This window comes from Passer domesticus, chromosome 31 (genome assembly GCF_036417665.1).
Source record: "Passer domesticus isolate bPasDom1 chromosome 31, bPasDom1.hap1, whole genome shotgun sequence".
NCBI lineage: Eukaryota > Metazoa > Chordata > Aves > Passeriformes > Passeridae > Passer > Passer domesticus.
Window position 1 is genome coordinate 3,709,865 of NC_087504.1, and position 14,755 is coordinate 3,724,619.

Below are 14,755 nucleotides of genomic sequence, written 5' to 3' on the forward strand. Positions count from 1 at the left end.
GCCCCTGGGAACCCCTCCCTGGGAGGCCCCAGGGTGACAAAGCAGGAGGAGAGACCTGGAGGAAATGGGAGAAGCTCCTGGGGACATTTTCTTCCCAGCAGGGTCCTGAGGGGCCCGCGGCAGATCCGGGCAGGATCCGGGGTCGGTGCCGACCCAAGGGCAGCTCTGGGAAGGGCTCGGAGGGGCTGAGCCGGGGCTGATCCCAACATTTCCAACATTCCCAACATTCCCAGCTCCGTGCTGGGAGAGCTCAGGACAGTTCCTGGCAGCGGGACCCCGATCCCAGCTTTGATGGCCAGATGGGAGCATGGGGGAGAAAAGGGGGGAAGGAACTTTCACGTGTCGGAATTAAGTGGAGCAGGATGGGCCCAGCCCGGGATGGGGGATGGCACCCACAGGGTCCCTCCCTCGCCTCACCCCACGGCTCATCCCGACCCCATCCCGCAGGAAAACTCCGGGATCGCTCCCATTGCCCCCAGGACCCCCTGCACCCCCCAGGACCCCCTGACCCCCGAGCTCTGACAGATCCCGGCGCGTTCCAGCAGCGTGAGGTCAGCGCGGCGGGGAGGAGGCTCCAGGGCCATCCATCAGCCGGGATCAAAGCCCCGCGGGTTCCCCTTCCCAGCGCCATCCCAGCGCCCCGAATTCCCCGCGGTTGCCGCGGCAACCACACGCGGCGCGGATGCTCCGCGTTTTTTGGCCGCCCCGCAGCTGTTTCCACTCGAGGCCGCCGTAACTGGAAAAACCTGCGGGTCTCGAGGCGCTTCCCGGCCTCCAGGGGCAGCGGCTGTTCCCGGCTCCCTTTCATCTTCCCCATTTATCAGCCTTATCCTCTTTTTTTTGTTGGTTTTTTGTTGTTTTTTTTTCTTCACGCGGGATGAAACGGGGATTATTTTTGTCCGCCGGAACAAAGAAAAGGAGCTCGGAAAGAAAATCTCAAAACGAAGCGAAACAAAACCCTCTGAGAGCACCAAATGCTTCCCCAGCACTGCCAAGGCCACCCTGGCCATGTCCCCAAGTGCCACCTCCACTTTGAAATCCCCCCAGGAATGGGGACCCCACCCCTGCCCTGGGCTGGAGGGTCCTGCCCAGGAGGAATTTCCCAATGTTTCCTAAACCCTTGGTGGCACCACTCGAGGCTGTTTCCTGCTGTCCTGCCCCTCGTCCCCTGGGAGGAGATTCCCCCAAAAAGCCCCAGAATCCTCCTGGGGGGTGATGGATGTGAGGGGGTGAGGGAAACCAGGAGGGGACGTGTCCAGAGGAGCCTTGAATTGGTGGGAATTGGGAATTCAAATCTCCCATCCGGTGACTTCTCCCTGAGTCAAGTGAGCTGGGCTTGGCTCAGTTGGTTTTTGTTTTTTTTTTTTCTTTAAGGCTTGAAATTTTCCCTGATGTGTCAAAAGCAGCACCAGAAAAACCCCCAGCGAGCTGGAGGAGTTATTGAAACCACTTTGGTGCCTCGTGACCTTTCCATGAGAAGTTTGGATGAATATCCTCCCAAAAAAACACTCACTGAAAGAACAAATTGAAATGTTTGAGGGAAAAGCCACAAACCCTCCAAATGTGGGGACAAAAGCCCCTTGGGGTGTGGGGCTGCTCCTTCCTGCACTTCAAAGCTCATTGTGTTCCTCCCTTGGCTCCGGGATCCCAGCCCCGATCCCAAACCTCCCCTCCCCCAGCCAGAACCCTTCTCCTGGTGAAATTCAATTCAATTTTATTTTCTTTTAAAAGGAAAACAATAAAAAAAAAAAGAATTAATTAAGGAATAAAGGCCAGGCACAGGCTGAGCCTCAGCTGGGGCTGGTGGCAGCTCCCCAGCCCTCTGCAGCGCTGCTGGAGCAGAGGGCTCCGGATCCGGCCCCAGTCCTGTCCTGGGGGATTCCCAGAGAGGTCCTGCCCTTCCCCTTCCCTTCTTCTTGTTCCCCTTCCTCTTCCATTTCCTCTTCCTTTTCCACCCAGGAGCCACCGGATTTACTCTACAGAAATTTGGTGATGGATGAGGATGATGAGGAATGCCAGGAATGGAGGCAGGGGAGGGATGGACGGACGGAGGGATGGATGGATGGATGGATGGATGGATGGATGGATGGATGGATGGATGGATGGATGGGTGGGTGGGTGGATGGATGGATGGATGGATGGATGGATGGATGGATGGATGGATGGATGGATGGCCTGGTGGATGGACAAATGGACACAAACTCAAGCTCATTTTGACCAAAGCCTTTCCTCAAGAGCCCTACGGATGCCGATCTCCCTTTGGTTGCTTCTTCCTTCGCATTTTGGGAGTTCCTGACCCGCTCATCGCAACCCCTGCGGCTCCACATCCCCACCTGGCTCCCTCACAGGTGAACGTCTCCTCCTCCACCCCTAACAAGGCGACATTTCTTTGTGGGGTCAACTGGGTTGAAAAATCATTTTCAAAGCCACCGCTGAGCTCCATGGCTGGGGCTCCCTTGGCACCGAGAAGGTCCCTGACATGCGGGCGGCAGCCGGAGCATCTGTGCCGGAGGGCTCGGGGTGGCGGTGGGGAGGGAGAGAGGAAATCTGGAACCCATAAGCTCCAGAGCCGCTGGCGTTCCCCTGCATTGGTCTGCGCCTGGTCCGCCCCCGCCCCGCTCGCCCTATCAGCAGGAGCCGTTCCCGAAGTCATCCCAGCGCCCTCCTCTCCTGGCCCAAAGGAGAAGCCAAGGAGCTCCTTGGAGGGCTCTGCGGGGCTCGGGGCGCCCGGGGAGCCCCGAGGGCGAATGCTCCGGGCCGCGCCTCGGGAGCCACGGCCGGCTCCTCCGCAGCCCGGGGAGCCGAGGAGATGAAGGAGGAAAACCTTTCCCCGGGGTCCCCCGAGGGCAGCGCGGCCACCAGCGAGGACGAGGCCGAGCGGCTGCCCAGGAAGAGCGGCCGCAAGCGCGGGCAGGGCCCCGGCGGAGCCCCCTCGCCCCAGGGCAAGCGCAGCCGGCGCAGCCCGGCCCCGCAGCCCCCCGAGGACGCCCACGCCCAGCGCGTCATCGCCAACGTGCGGGAGCGCCAGCGCACCCAGTCCCTCAACGACGCCTTCGCCGAGCTGCGCAAGATCATCCCCACGCTGCCCTCGGACAAGCTCAGCAAGATCCAGACGCTCAAGCTGGCCGCTCGCTACATCGACTTCCTGTGCCAGGTGCTGCAGAGCGACGAGCTGGACCACAAGGTCGCCACCAGCTGCAACTTCCTGGCCCACGAGAGGCTCAGCTACGCCTTCTCCGTGTGGAGGATGGAGGGCGCCTGGTCCATGTCGGCGTCCCACTGAGCCGGGTACGTGTGGCCGCGTCACCGCCGTGTCCCCGCGGTCTCCAGGGGTGTCCCAGCTCAATCCCACTGGGAATCGTGGCCGCCCCTCCTGGCGCTCCAGGGACGAGGGATTTGTCCCACCAGACCCCAGAGCAGGAGGAGGTGGCGGTTCCTGAGCTGCTCTGGAGCGGCTGATCTCGCTCAGCAGGGGTGGGAAAGGTTCAAAAGGAGGTTTTTAAAGTATGGTTGATTCCCAAATCCTGTCCTGGCCTCGTTGGGGCTGCTGAGGTGTCAACCCCGCCCTGCCCTGGGGTGGCCTCGTGTCCTCCTTCCCCCTGTTCCTCTCCCAGCGCTCTGCAGACAGGATGGGATCCGTGATCCCGTTGGATCCGCGGGAATCCTGCACTGCGTGGGGAAATCTGATGGACTCAGCTCCATCCTCAGCGTCCCTCAGGATGCTGAGAGGGGAATAATCCAAAATTCAGAGGTTTAGGGCTGGGCGGAATCGGGAACGGGAGGAGCGGGGCCGATGAGGCACCGGCACTTCCCGCAGAGCAGGAACAGAAAGTTCCAGAGGACATTCCCAGGCCAGGAGCTCCGGGGATGCCTCAGGGGACCCCGGCTCCCGAGAGGCTCCGCTGTCCCAGCAGGACCAGGGCTCCTCCTGCCTCTCCTCGGGCACCGAACGGCCCCAAATCCGAGGCCGTGGAGGTGCCAGAGCTGGCTCAGGGTGCCGAGCGTCTCCCAGGGGATTTCCTGTCAGGATCGGCCACCATCAAACTCCCTTTCCCAGCCAGACCCCTCCTGGCCAGCAGGAAATCTGACACTTTGCTAAATTCATCTGTAAATACCAATTTTTGGGGACAGACCCTGTTGTTTCAGACATTACAGCCTCTCCTTGCCAGGTCACCCCCCTGTGGGGCCGGCCGGAGGAGGAGCGGGTGGCCCCTTGTCCTCACTTTGGGATGCCCAAAATCCGCCAGGACCAGTCGGGGTGCTGAGCCCCATTCCCTCCTGGACCCCTCACCCCCTTCTGGGTTTGGCACTTTGGGGTTGGATTCTCCAGTTTTGGGGGTGTTGTGGGGGCGCTCCCCAAAGACAGGGAAGCTGCTCGGCGGCTTCATCCCGAATGTTGCCAAGCCTGACTAAAATCCCTTTGCCCTGGGGAGGTGGGGGAGGCTGAGCCCCCTCCCCAGCACCCCCAGACCCATTTCTGCCCCCTCTGTGTGCAGAGCCCGACGCGGCTCCCAGAGCTGTTCATTTAAACCGGGTTCTTGGCAGAGCTGAGGGCTGAGCGGAGGGATGAAAGCCCCTTCGGTCACTTCGGAGAGCTCCCGTGAGCGCAGCGGGATCATCAATCCCCTTCAAATCCATCCCGAGCCTGCATCCTCCAGCCGGGGAGGGAATCGCCCTCCCCGGGCCAGCCTGCGGCGTTTTGGGGTCCCGGTGAACAATCCCAGCAGGGCAGGCAGGGAGAGGGAGGGGGATTCTCCCAGAAAACCCCAAAAGCAGCGAAGAGCCGCGGGGGAAGCGGTGCCGGGCTGGGGAGGCTCCGTCTCCCTCCTGGCGTGGGGAATGAACGCGGTGGGGTTGGGATTTCCTAATGGAAAGCAGCCCCTGGATGGTGGAACTCAGCTATTAAATATCAAAGAGGGCTGGGAAAGCTGGATGTGCCCTCGTTAACCAGGAGACATCAGCCGGGGAAAAAGAGGGATGGAGCCCTCAGGCAACAGAAATCACGTTTGAAGTTCCCCCAGCTCAGCTTTTCTCGGCAGAGTCTTGAGCACATTAAAATGGTTTCTTTCCCTGCCGGAGGAGAAAATGAGGCTGGAAGCTGCAAGTGCCGGGGGGAGAGGCTGGGAGCTGATGTTCCTTGCCCTTCATTTGTCTCCCTGGATTTATCGCCTCTCTCGCGTTGCCCTCACTTAATTGTCTCTCCTGAAAGACCTTGGATAAATCTTCCCTTTGGGGACTGTTGCTCTCGCCTGGAATCGGCTTTGTCTGGCGGCTGCTTCATTTGCTTTTATTTATAAACACCTCTCGCTGCTCCGGGGCACGGGGGGAGCTCGGGAACAGCTCCCATCCCTGTTCTCTATTCCCTATTCCCGATTATTATTTCCCTGCTCAGGAAATCCATCTCGAGCTGCTTTAAAATCCCCCGGATCCCCCTGCGGCCCGCCAGGAGAGCAGGGATCCCTTCCCACCCCAAACCAGTCCCTTCAAAGTGGATCCGGCCCCTGGGGAAAGTGCTCAGGGTGGTCCAGGACCCCCAGTTTGGGGCTGGGCTCTCAGGAGAGGTGAGGAGCTGCCGAAATCCCAGGGAATCTGTTCCTGGGTGGTTTGGTGCTCCTGCGGTTTCCTCCTGGAGCAGAGCAGGTTTGGAGGTCACAGGATTCCCCAAAATCTGCCCTTCCCAGAGCCGCTGTTTTCACTGGGGGTGGAAGGGGCAGGAGGAGCCGCCCTGGTGAGGGATGTGGGACATTCCCCAAAATCCCCCGAACTGTCACAGCCACAACCAGAGCTCATTTTTCCAGAAAAAACCTCCACATTTTCATTAAAAACAGAAAAAAAAACCACCCAGGGGAGCTGAGCTGCTCTCCACGGCAGAGTCCCCGCACTGCTGAGGATTAGTTAAAATTAATCCAGACATAAAATCACGGATCCAGCCCTGGGGAACGGGGAAATATCTCCGGGTTTATGGCCCCTGCACGCAGCCGGAGCTGCGGGAATGCCTCTGGAACGAGCCCGTTTTTCATCCCGGCTGTCAGGGAAGGCTCCCGGCAGCCGAGGGGAGCGAGGAGCTCCTGGCGTGACAAAGGATGCTGAGGGAGGGTGAGGAGGGAGCTCCGTGGGCTCCTTCATCCCAAATCCTGCAGGGCCGGGCTGCTCCCGAGGCCCTGGAATCCCCCGTGAGGGTTTTTTGGTGTTAAACCTTGTCCAACTCTCTGGACAATCCCACCAGGAGCACGTTGTTTTGGGGATCAGACCTCGCTGGGCTCAGGGAGCTGACCCGTTTTTCCAAGGCTGGGTTGAGATGGTCCCTCTGGAATTTTGGCTGCCCATGCCCTCGTGCCCTGGATGTGCCATCAGCCATCCCAAGGGCTCCACGCCGGCCTTTGGGGGATTTCCCCTCTGCCCCCACCCCTGGCACGACTCCTGGGGGTGAATTCCTGGAGGATTTGATTTATCCCTCCCCAGGCTCCTCTCCAGAGAGGGGAAGCTCTGGGCGAGCAGGAAACAGCCGGAGACAAAGCGGGAGGGGATGGAACAAAGCTGGAATAAAGCTGGAACAAAGCTGGAATAAAGCTGGAATAAAGCTGGAATAAAGCTTGGGGTGCCCAATCCCACAGGGATCCATCCCCGGAGCCCGTTCCTGCTCCACCCTCCAGCCGGGCTCCGGTGCCACCAGCCCTGCCCGGCTCCCCAGGGGCTCCCGAGATCCCATCTGCGGGAAAAGCCGGGCTTGGGGTGGTTTTAATTCCCAGCACATCCCTTGAGGCTCAGGGGAAATCCGGGAATGCCGAGATCCAGAGGCAGCGGCCGAGGGCGGCTCTGCCCCCGCTGGCTCCAGGGCACGGATTTGTAGGATTTTGGGAATCCCAGCCCAGCCTGACCCCACAGGATGGATTTGTAGGATTTTGGGAATCCCAGCCTGACCCTGTTGTCTCCTTCCAGGGCACGGATTTGTAGGATTTTGGGACTCCCAGCCCAGCCTGACCCCACAGGATGGATTTGTAGGATTTTGGGAAGCCCAGCCCAGCCTGACCCCGCTGTCTCCCCCCAGGTCTCCGCCTCGATGGAAGCAGCTCCAGCACCCAAAACCCCACAGGAGCCTCCCTGGAGAGAGGAGGGAACGACCCCCAAACCCCGACAGCCCCGGGGACCCCAAAAACTTTAGGAAGGAGCCTGAGGGGGCCGCAGCAGGAGCTGCCTGGGGCTGCTTCGGGCGCTGCTGGAGGAACTCGGGGCCGGGATTCATTCAGGAAAGGATTGATCCCAATTCCTCCTCCGGGACTGCCGGGAAGCCGAGCCCCTCGAGCAGGAAAATCCCTCTGGGATGAGGGGAAGGAAGGGCTGGAGCCCCCCAAGGAGCCCTCCCTGCACCCCGGGGGGCCCCCGCTTTCATCCCGCTCCGTGGGATGTTCCATGGATTGTGTTCCCATGGATGAGGATCCGGGGGGATTTGGGGGCTGCTGACCCCCCCAGGGACCCTCGGCCACTCCTGCCCCGCAGATGGAGCCTCAAGAACTCCTGGGTGGAACCCCAAAATCCCTTGGGATTTACTGGAATCCAGGCTGGAGACGGAGCCAACGGGAATTTGGGGATTTTGGGAACTCTGAGGGGGTTTGGGCTCTTTTGGGGGCGGGGAAAGGACGATGGAGGTGTTGGGGTGACAGAACAACCCCAATAAAGCCCAGGGGGAATTTCCCAAGGTTCAGTCCTTGTTTTTCCTAAGGAAATGGTGCTGCCGGGTCCCCCCTGCACCTCCCTCGGCTGGGTAATTTTATTGGAATCAGGCAAAAAAAAATCAGGGTTTTTTGCTTGTTATGGCAGAAAAAAGAGGGGGGAAATCCCTTCCAGGGAGGCTGCAACAGGCCTGAGCTCCAAATATTCCATGGAGAGGAATTCCTGTTGGGATCAGGTTTGGGGCGCACCAGAGAATCCACGGAGGAGCCACAGGAAGGCCCAGAGTGACTTTTTCTGCCCAATTCCCAATTTTTACGTGCAGTGGGAGTGGATTCTCTGCTCCGGGGACTCGATTGCAGCCTTCAAAAAGCTCTGGAGGTGCTTAAAAAAGTGAAAATTCCATAAAAACAGGGCTGTGGTGGCTTCGTTCGGCGCCTCACGGGAAGGATTTTACAGCTGAGAAACAAAATCAGCTTCAGAAGTTAAAACCTTCTTTCAAAAAATAATTGTGCTTGAAAAATAAAGGGCAAAAACTTATGTGTGGGAGTGAGACTCCAGTTTCTAATCAAATTTTTTTTTTAAAGGTGAAATATATTTTTAAAAAATATTTTCAAGTATTTTGCTGCGTCTTGATTGTTTAAAAAATAAACCCCTGCATTGTAAATGAGAAAAAAAACTTTAACATGAGCCAAAACCCCTTAAAATGATGAAAACATCATCCTAGTGAGCCTTCTGACCCATTTTGAGGGGGAAAAGCCCCCAAAAATATCCGTGCATGGTAAATTCCAGCAGGATGCAGCCTGGGAGGTCCCTCCACCCCCCTGGGACCCCCACCAGGGACCCCCACCCTGAACCACACCAAGGGTTTCCATTCCTTTTTTTCTTTTAAAATTTCATTGGTTTTGTTTTTTGTTTTGTTTTGTTTTTATACAAAATCTGCTCCCGGAGCCGTGCCCACCCCAGCTCGGGGCTGCGTCCCCTCTGTCCCCAGAGCCAGGACAGGGCCTGGCCCTGCTGGGAGCCCCTGGGCTGCAGGGAAGGCTTTGGGGAAATGGGAAAAGGGAACTCGGGGTGGAACGCTCGCGTTGGAGGCTCTGGATCCTCCATCACCCCAGGATGGGGACAGGGACGGGGACAGGGACGGGGATGGGGGGTTGGGGCATCCCCAGGGGTCCCCCAGTGGGAACTGGGGAGCCTCGGCTGGGGAGGGGCTCAGGGGCTGGACCCACACCCAGCCAGGGCCTCGGGGGGCTGGAAGGGCTCGAGGCACCTCGGCAGGAGGGGAAGGTTCCCGAAATTCCCCCGGGAAGAGGAGTCGGGGTCACACCGGGGTCCATAGTGCAAAGGGGGCAGCGAGGGCAGAGGGACCCCCGGGCACGGCCACGCTCCAGCCTCGCTCTGCCCTCGCTGGGAGAGCCCCAAAGCTTCCTTGGGGGGCACCAAATCTTCCTTGGGAGGCTCCAAACTGTCCTTGGGAGGCTTCGAATCTTCCTTGGGATGTCCCAAACCCCAGGAGACTCCAAACTATCCTTGGGGAGCTCCAATTCTTCTTTGGAATACTCCAAACCTTCCCTGGGATGCTCCAAATCTTCCTCGGGATGCCCCAAACCTTCCTTGGGGTGCTCCAAACCTTCCTCAGGAGCTCCAAACCTTCCTTGGGGTGCTCCAAACCTTCCTCAGGAGCTCCAAACCTTCCTTGGGGTGCTCCAAACCTTCCTCAGGAGCCCCAAACCTCAGGATGCTCCAAACCTTCCTCAGGAGCTCCAAACCTTCCAGGGGATGCCCCCGAGCTCCCGTCCCGTCCCTGCCGCTCCGTCCCCGTGCCCCAGCAGGGCGAGGGGGGCCAGGGAACCTCTGGAGAAGGTGCAGAGATCCCACCCCAGCCAGCACAGCGCGGGATGCTCCTCCCAGGCTCTGGGAGCCGCCCCCGGGGTGGTCCCAGCGTCCATCCCAACGTCCGGCCCCGCCCGGCGAGGAGGTCCCGGGATCGGGGGTCAGTGCCAGGGGCTGGGGGGTTTCACCCCCCTCGAGGGGTCCCAAAATTGGGGGGGCTGTGGGCACAGTCTGGGCTCGGGGCTCTCCGTGGTCCCGTCCCGCTGGATTCGGGAATGTCCCTTCCAGGAGTCCAGGCCCGCCCAGGGCCCCGGGAGCGAGGGGGACAAACGGGATCGGGATCTTCGGGGGCTCCGGCCACGCCCGGGGACCGTCCCCAAGTGTCACTGGTTCATGGGCTCCTCCTGCTCCATGGGCTCCTCCTGCGCCCTGCGAGGGAACCCGACACGTGAGAGGCCACGTCCCGCTCCCGCGGGGACACAGGGACACCAGGAGGGGCAGGAGGGGACCCTGCAGGCAGAGCTGACACCCCACCCCAGGCAGGAGGGGTCGGTTGGGTTTTCCTTTGGGAAGAGTCCAGCTCGGGGTTCCCACAGGGTTTGGTTGGGTTTCCATTTGCTTTGGGGTTCCCAGAAGGGTTTGGTCTGGGTTTCACCCAGGAAGAGCCCAGCTCGGGGTTCCCACAGGGTTTGGTTGGGTTTCCATTTACTTTGGGCTTCCCAGGTGGGTTTGGTTGGGTTTCCATTTGGTTTGGGGTTCCCAGCAGGGATTATTTGGGTTTCCATTTGCTTTGGGGTTCCCAGCAGGGATTATTTGGGTTTCCATTTGCTTTGGGGTTCCCAGGAGCCCAGAGCCTCATCCAGGGTGGGGACACAGCCCTGCCCTGCTGCCACCCCCCTGGCACAGGGGGATCCCGGCAGTGTCACCTCTTCTCCACCATCACGGCCACCGAGAGGGACGCCAGGGCCGTCACCGTCTCCACCTCGTCGGCCTCGTGGTGCTGAGCCTCGAGGAAGGAGCAGCCCAGCTTGGAGGCGAAGCGCTGCACGGCCACCCAGTATCTACCTGTGGAGGGGACAGCGGGCTGGGGACACCGGGACAGGGCTGGCCCGGGACAGGGATAGCCAAGGGCAGGGATATCCTGGGACAGCCCAGGACAAAGATAGCCCAGGTCAGGGGTGTCCCAGGTTGGGGGTGGCCCAGGACAGGGGTGGCCCAGGTCAGGGGTGGCCCAGGTCAGGGGTGTCCCAGGACAGGGGTGGCCCAGGACAGGGGTGGCCCAGGTCAGGGGTGGCCCAGGACAGGGGTGGCCCAGGTCAGGGGTGGCCCAGGACAGGGGTGGCCCAGGACAGGGGTGGCCCAGGACAGGGGTGGCCCAGGTTCCACTCACTCTGGACCTGGATCACGGCCTCCAGGGAGCGCACGGCGTTGGCGTTGGGCTTCTGCCTCAGGCTGTCCTCGGGGAGCGGCTCCGGCTGCGGGGACAGGAGGGGACACGGGGGGACACGGGGGGAGGTTCATGGTGGCGGTGGCACCGGGGGACACGGGGGGCTCAGCTGTGCCCGGGCCGGGGCGGTGGCACAGGGCAGTGCCAGTCTCACCTCGTGGCCCAGCAGGGCGGACACGCAGGCCTCGGACGCGTCACAAATGGCCGTGAGGTCGTGGCCCCCCTCCAGTGCCAGCACCACGGCCCCCCCCGCCAGGCTCATCAGCTGCTTGGTCATGTAGCCAAAACCTGTGGGACACCCAGGATGTCACCTCCCCCTGCCCAGACCTGTGGGACACCCAGGATGTCACCTCCCCCTGCCCAGACCTGTGGGACACCCAGGATGTCACCTCCCCCTGCCCAGACCTGTGGGACACCCAGGATGTCACCTCACCATGCCCAAACCCAACCCCAAAATCTCCTGTGGCTCCCCCAGGAGTGGCCGCCCCTTCCCGGGGGTCCCAGCCTGGGTGGGAAGGGGACACCCCACCCCGAGGGGGGACACCCCACCCCGAGAGGGGACACCCCACCCCAAGCCACCTCCTTACACTTGGCAGAGACTTTGTAGCCCCCCAGGGGGGGCGGGTGGCCCTCGGCTGCGTCGAAGCCGGCCGACACCAGCACCACGTCGGGGCAGAACTCGTGGGCAATGGGCATCACCACGGTCCTGGGGGAAAGCGGGTGGGCAGAGGGGTCAGCCCCACACAGGGAAAAAGGGCAGAGGGGTCAGCCTTGTATGGGGGAAAAAGGGATGGGGAGAGGGGTCAGCCCCATAAAGGGGAAAAGGGATGGGGAGAGGGGTCAGCCTTGTATGGGGGAAAAGGGGATGGGGAGTGGGGTCAGCCCCACACAGGGCATGAGGAACGGGGTCAGCCCCACGCAGAGCACGGCACAGGGCATGGGGACAGTACCTGAAGGCAGCCAGGTACTCGGGGTCCCCCATGGGGGGGTCGAGCCCTCCAGCCCAGGCCACGTTGACGTTGAAGCCCTCGCCGGGGCCAGCGCCCACCTGAGAGGGAGCAAGGACAGGGTGAGGCTCTGGGGGAGCCAGGTGGGGGTCCCAGCTCTCTGTCCTGTGCCATGGGAGGGTGTTTGGGGTCCCAGCCCCCTGTTCTGTACCACGGGAGGGTGTTTGGGGTCCCAACCCCCTGTTCTGTACCACAGGAGGGTGTTTGGGGGTCCCAGCCCCCTGTCCTGTGCCATGGGAGGGTGTTTGGGGGTCCCAGTCCCCTGTTCCGTGCCATGGGAGGGTGTTTGGGGTCCTAACCCCATGTTCTGTTCCATGGGAGGCTGTTTGGGGGTCCCAGCCCCCTGTTCTGTGCCATGGGAGGGTGTTTGGGGTCCCAGCCCCCTGTTCTGTACCACGGGAGGGTGTTTGGGGTCCCAGCCCCCTGTTCTGTACCATGGGAGTGTGTTTGGGGGTCCCAGCCCCCTGTCCTGTACCACGGGAGGGTGTTTGGGGTCCCAGTCCCCTGTCCTGTGCCATGGGAGGGTGTTTGGGGTCCCAGCCCCCTGTTCTGTGCCACAGCGGGGTCAGGACTTTCCATCAGTCTCCATCCCTGTGCTGGGTGGCCCAGGCAGGGTCAGGGCAGGGAAAGGAGCCCCCGGGCACTGTCCCTGCTGTGTCCTGCTGTGTCCTGCTGTCCCCAGGTCCCCGGGCCCCCTCCCACCTCGTCGGCGGCCCCGCTGCCCGGGAAGAAGTTGCCGTCGTCGTGGCGGTGCAGGGAGATGTAGAGAACCTCGGGGTCCCTGTAGAAAATCTGCTGGGTCCCGTTGCCGTGGTGAACGTCCTGCAGGGACATCCAGAGAGGATTTTGGCAGCTGCTTTTGGCCCCAGAACCTCACGGAGACCCAGAGGTCGCCCAGCCTGGGGTCTGCTCCTGCTCCCCAGTCCTGAGGGGTTCCAGCCACGTTCCCACAAGAGCTGGAGCAGGAACTGCCCTTGGGGACATCCTGGGGACATCCTGGGGATGGGGGGGCTCACCCAGTCCACAATGAGGATCTTGCTGAGCTTTCCCTTCTGCTGCAGCTGCCTGGCAGCGATGGCCACCGAGTTGAAGAAGCAGAATCCCCTGGGAAGAGGGGTGGGAGTCACCTCCGGGCCCTTCCCGAGCTCCCCCTGGGCAGGGCTGGCTCCCAGGGGGGTTTTTGGGGGTGGTTTTGAGCCCTGGAGCTGCTTTTGGGGCTGCCCAGGTGCCGGGGGGAGGGAGGGAGGGGCCTTACATGGCCGTGGAAGGATCCGCGTGGTGTCCGGGCGGCCGCACCACGGCAAAGCCGTTCTGGGACAGAGCAGAGGCCAGGGTCAGAGCTGCCACCCCAGGGACACACACACACACACACACACACACACACACACACACCCCGTGTCCCCAGAGCCACACAGCCCTGGGACCCCCGGCTGTGGGGGGACACAGCCCTGGGACACCCAGGAATGGGGGACACAGCCCTGGGACCCCCAGGAATGGGGGAACATAGCCCTGGGACCCCCAGGAATGGGGGACACAGCTCTGGGATCCCCAGGAATGGGGGACACAGCCCTGGGACCCCAAACCATGGGGGAACACAGCCCTGGGACCCCAGGAACGAGGGGCACACAGCCCTGGGATCCCCAGGAACGAGGGGCACAGCCCTGGGACCCCAAACCATGGGGGGGACACAGCCCTGGGACCCCCAGGAACGAGGGGCACAGCCCTGGGACCCCCAGGAATGGGGGAACATAGCCCTGGGATCCCCAGGAATGGGGGCACACAGCCCTGGGACCCCCAGGAATGGGTGACACAGCCCTGGGATCCCCAGGAACGAGGGGCACAGCCCTGTGACCCCAAACCATGGGGGAACACAGCCCTGGGATCCCCAGGAATGGGGCACACAGCCCTGGGATCCCCAGGAACGAGGGGCACAGCCCTGGGACCCCAAACCATGGGGGAACACAGCCCTGAGACCCCCAGGATGGGGCACACAGCCCTGGGACCCCCCCCAGGGCAGCCCCTACCTTCAGCTCCCTGGTGGCCACCTTGAAGGCCAGCTCGGTGACGCTGCCCGCGGCCCAGCGCGCGGCGTTGGACGAGTGCAGCTCGTTCCAGATGGTGTCACTGTCCACCTGCAGGGGACAGCGGGGTCACACGGGGACACGGCCTCTCCCAGGGGTCCCATCAGCCACCCACACTCTCCCCCCAGCCCAGCCCCCTCCCTTACCTGATTTATCCCATTTTAGCGTTTAACCAAACCTCTTGCTTTGGTCAGCACCACCTCAGGGCAGGAAAAGTCAAAAATCTCTTCTGCCGGGGGTGGGTGGGAGCTCCCCGTGCCCGGGGGGGGCAGCTGCAGCCCCCCGGGGGGACAGAGCAGGGAGAGGAGGCAGAGCAGGGAGAGCAGAGCTGGTGCCCAGCGCGGGGGCAAGGAGAGGAGCAGAACCAGAAGAGGCAGCAGGAAGGCACCGAGGGAGCCCCCTCCTGAAAGAGAGAGAGACAGGAGAGGGACAGGAGAGGGACAGGGACAGGGACAGGGACAGGACAGGGACAGGGACAGGGACAGGGACAGGAGAGGGACAGGGCAGGGACAGGGACAGGAGAGGGACAGGACAGGGACAGGACAGGGACAGGGACAGGGCAGGGACAGGGACAGGGACAGGAGAGGGACAGGGACAGGGACAGGGACAGGGACAGGGACAGGAGAGGGACAGGGACAGGGACAGGAGAGGGACAGGGCAGGGACAGGGACAGGAGAGGGACAGGGACAGGAGAGGGACAGGAGAGGGACAGGGAC

At 61.9% G+C, this 14,755-nt stretch overlaps 3 protein-coding genes across 8 annotated transcripts in view; 2 read left to right on the forward strand and 1 right to left on the reverse strand.

Annotated features, from left to right (window-relative positions):
- The window catches only part of SLC48A1 (solute carrier family 48 member 1), a 16,057-nt gene extending 13,661 nt beyond the window's left edge, over window positions 1-2,396 (forward strand). The window contains exon 4 of one of the 3 annotated variants that reach the window (XM_064401296.1): window positions 2,224-2,396. The gene's annotated coding sequence lies outside the window, so the exon portion shown is untranslated. Of the gene's footprint in view, window positions 1-1,374; window positions 2,109-2,223 lie in introns of those variants that run through there. The other 2 variants (XM_064401297.1, XM_064401295.1) reach the window with 2 other exon arrangements.
- Window positions 2,397-2,586: 190 nt separating this feature from the next.
- Window positions 2,587-8,208, forward strand: LOC135288012 (twist-related protein 2-like). Of its 3 annotated transcripts, none has more exons than XM_064401292.1 (2): window positions 2,587-3,288; window positions 6,940-8,208. In XM_064401292.1, the coding sequence occupies exon 1, from the start codon at window positions 2,810-2,812 to the stop codon at window positions 3,281-3,283; it is 474 nt and encodes a 157-aa protein (XP_064257362.1). In that variant the 5' UTR covers window positions 2,587-2,809; the 3' UTR covers window positions 3,284-3,288; window positions 6,940-8,208. The 3 variants fall into 3 exon arrangements, with proteins under 3 accessions (XP_064257362.1, XP_064257361.1, XP_064257363.1); XM_064401291.1 differs by having other exon boundaries at window positions 7,049-8,208; XM_064401293.1 differs by lacking the exon at window positions 6,940-8,208 and adding an exon at window positions 6,836-6,923.
- Window positions 8,209-8,324: 116 nt separating this feature from the next.
- Window positions 8,325-14,755, reverse strand: part of HDAC7 (histone deacetylase 7) — a 39,754-nt gene continuing 33,323 nt past the window's right edge. For both annotated transcript variants that reach the window (XM_064401290.1, XM_064401289.1), the window contains 10 exons: window positions 13,983-14,090; window positions 13,214-13,269; window positions 12,975-13,062; window positions 12,661-12,780; window positions 11,902-11,999; window positions 11,539-11,657; window positions 11,106-11,239; window positions 10,895-10,979; window positions 10,431-10,569; window positions 8,325-9,933 (listed from right to left, as the gene is read on the reverse strand). In XM_064401290.1, coding sequence (XP_064257360.1) covers window positions 9,888-9,933; window positions 10,431-10,569; window positions 10,895-10,979; window positions 11,106-11,239; window positions 11,539-11,657; window positions 11,902-11,999; window positions 12,661-12,780; window positions 12,975-13,062; window positions 13,214-13,269; window positions 13,983-14,090 — 993 coding nt within the window. In that variant the 3' untranslated portion in view covers window positions 8,325-9,887. The remainder of the gene's footprint in view (window positions 9,934-10,430; window positions 10,570-10,894; window positions 10,980-11,105; window positions 11,240-11,538; window positions 11,658-11,901; window positions 12,000-12,660; window positions 12,781-12,974; window positions 13,063-13,213; window positions 13,270-13,982; window positions 14,091-14,755) is intronic.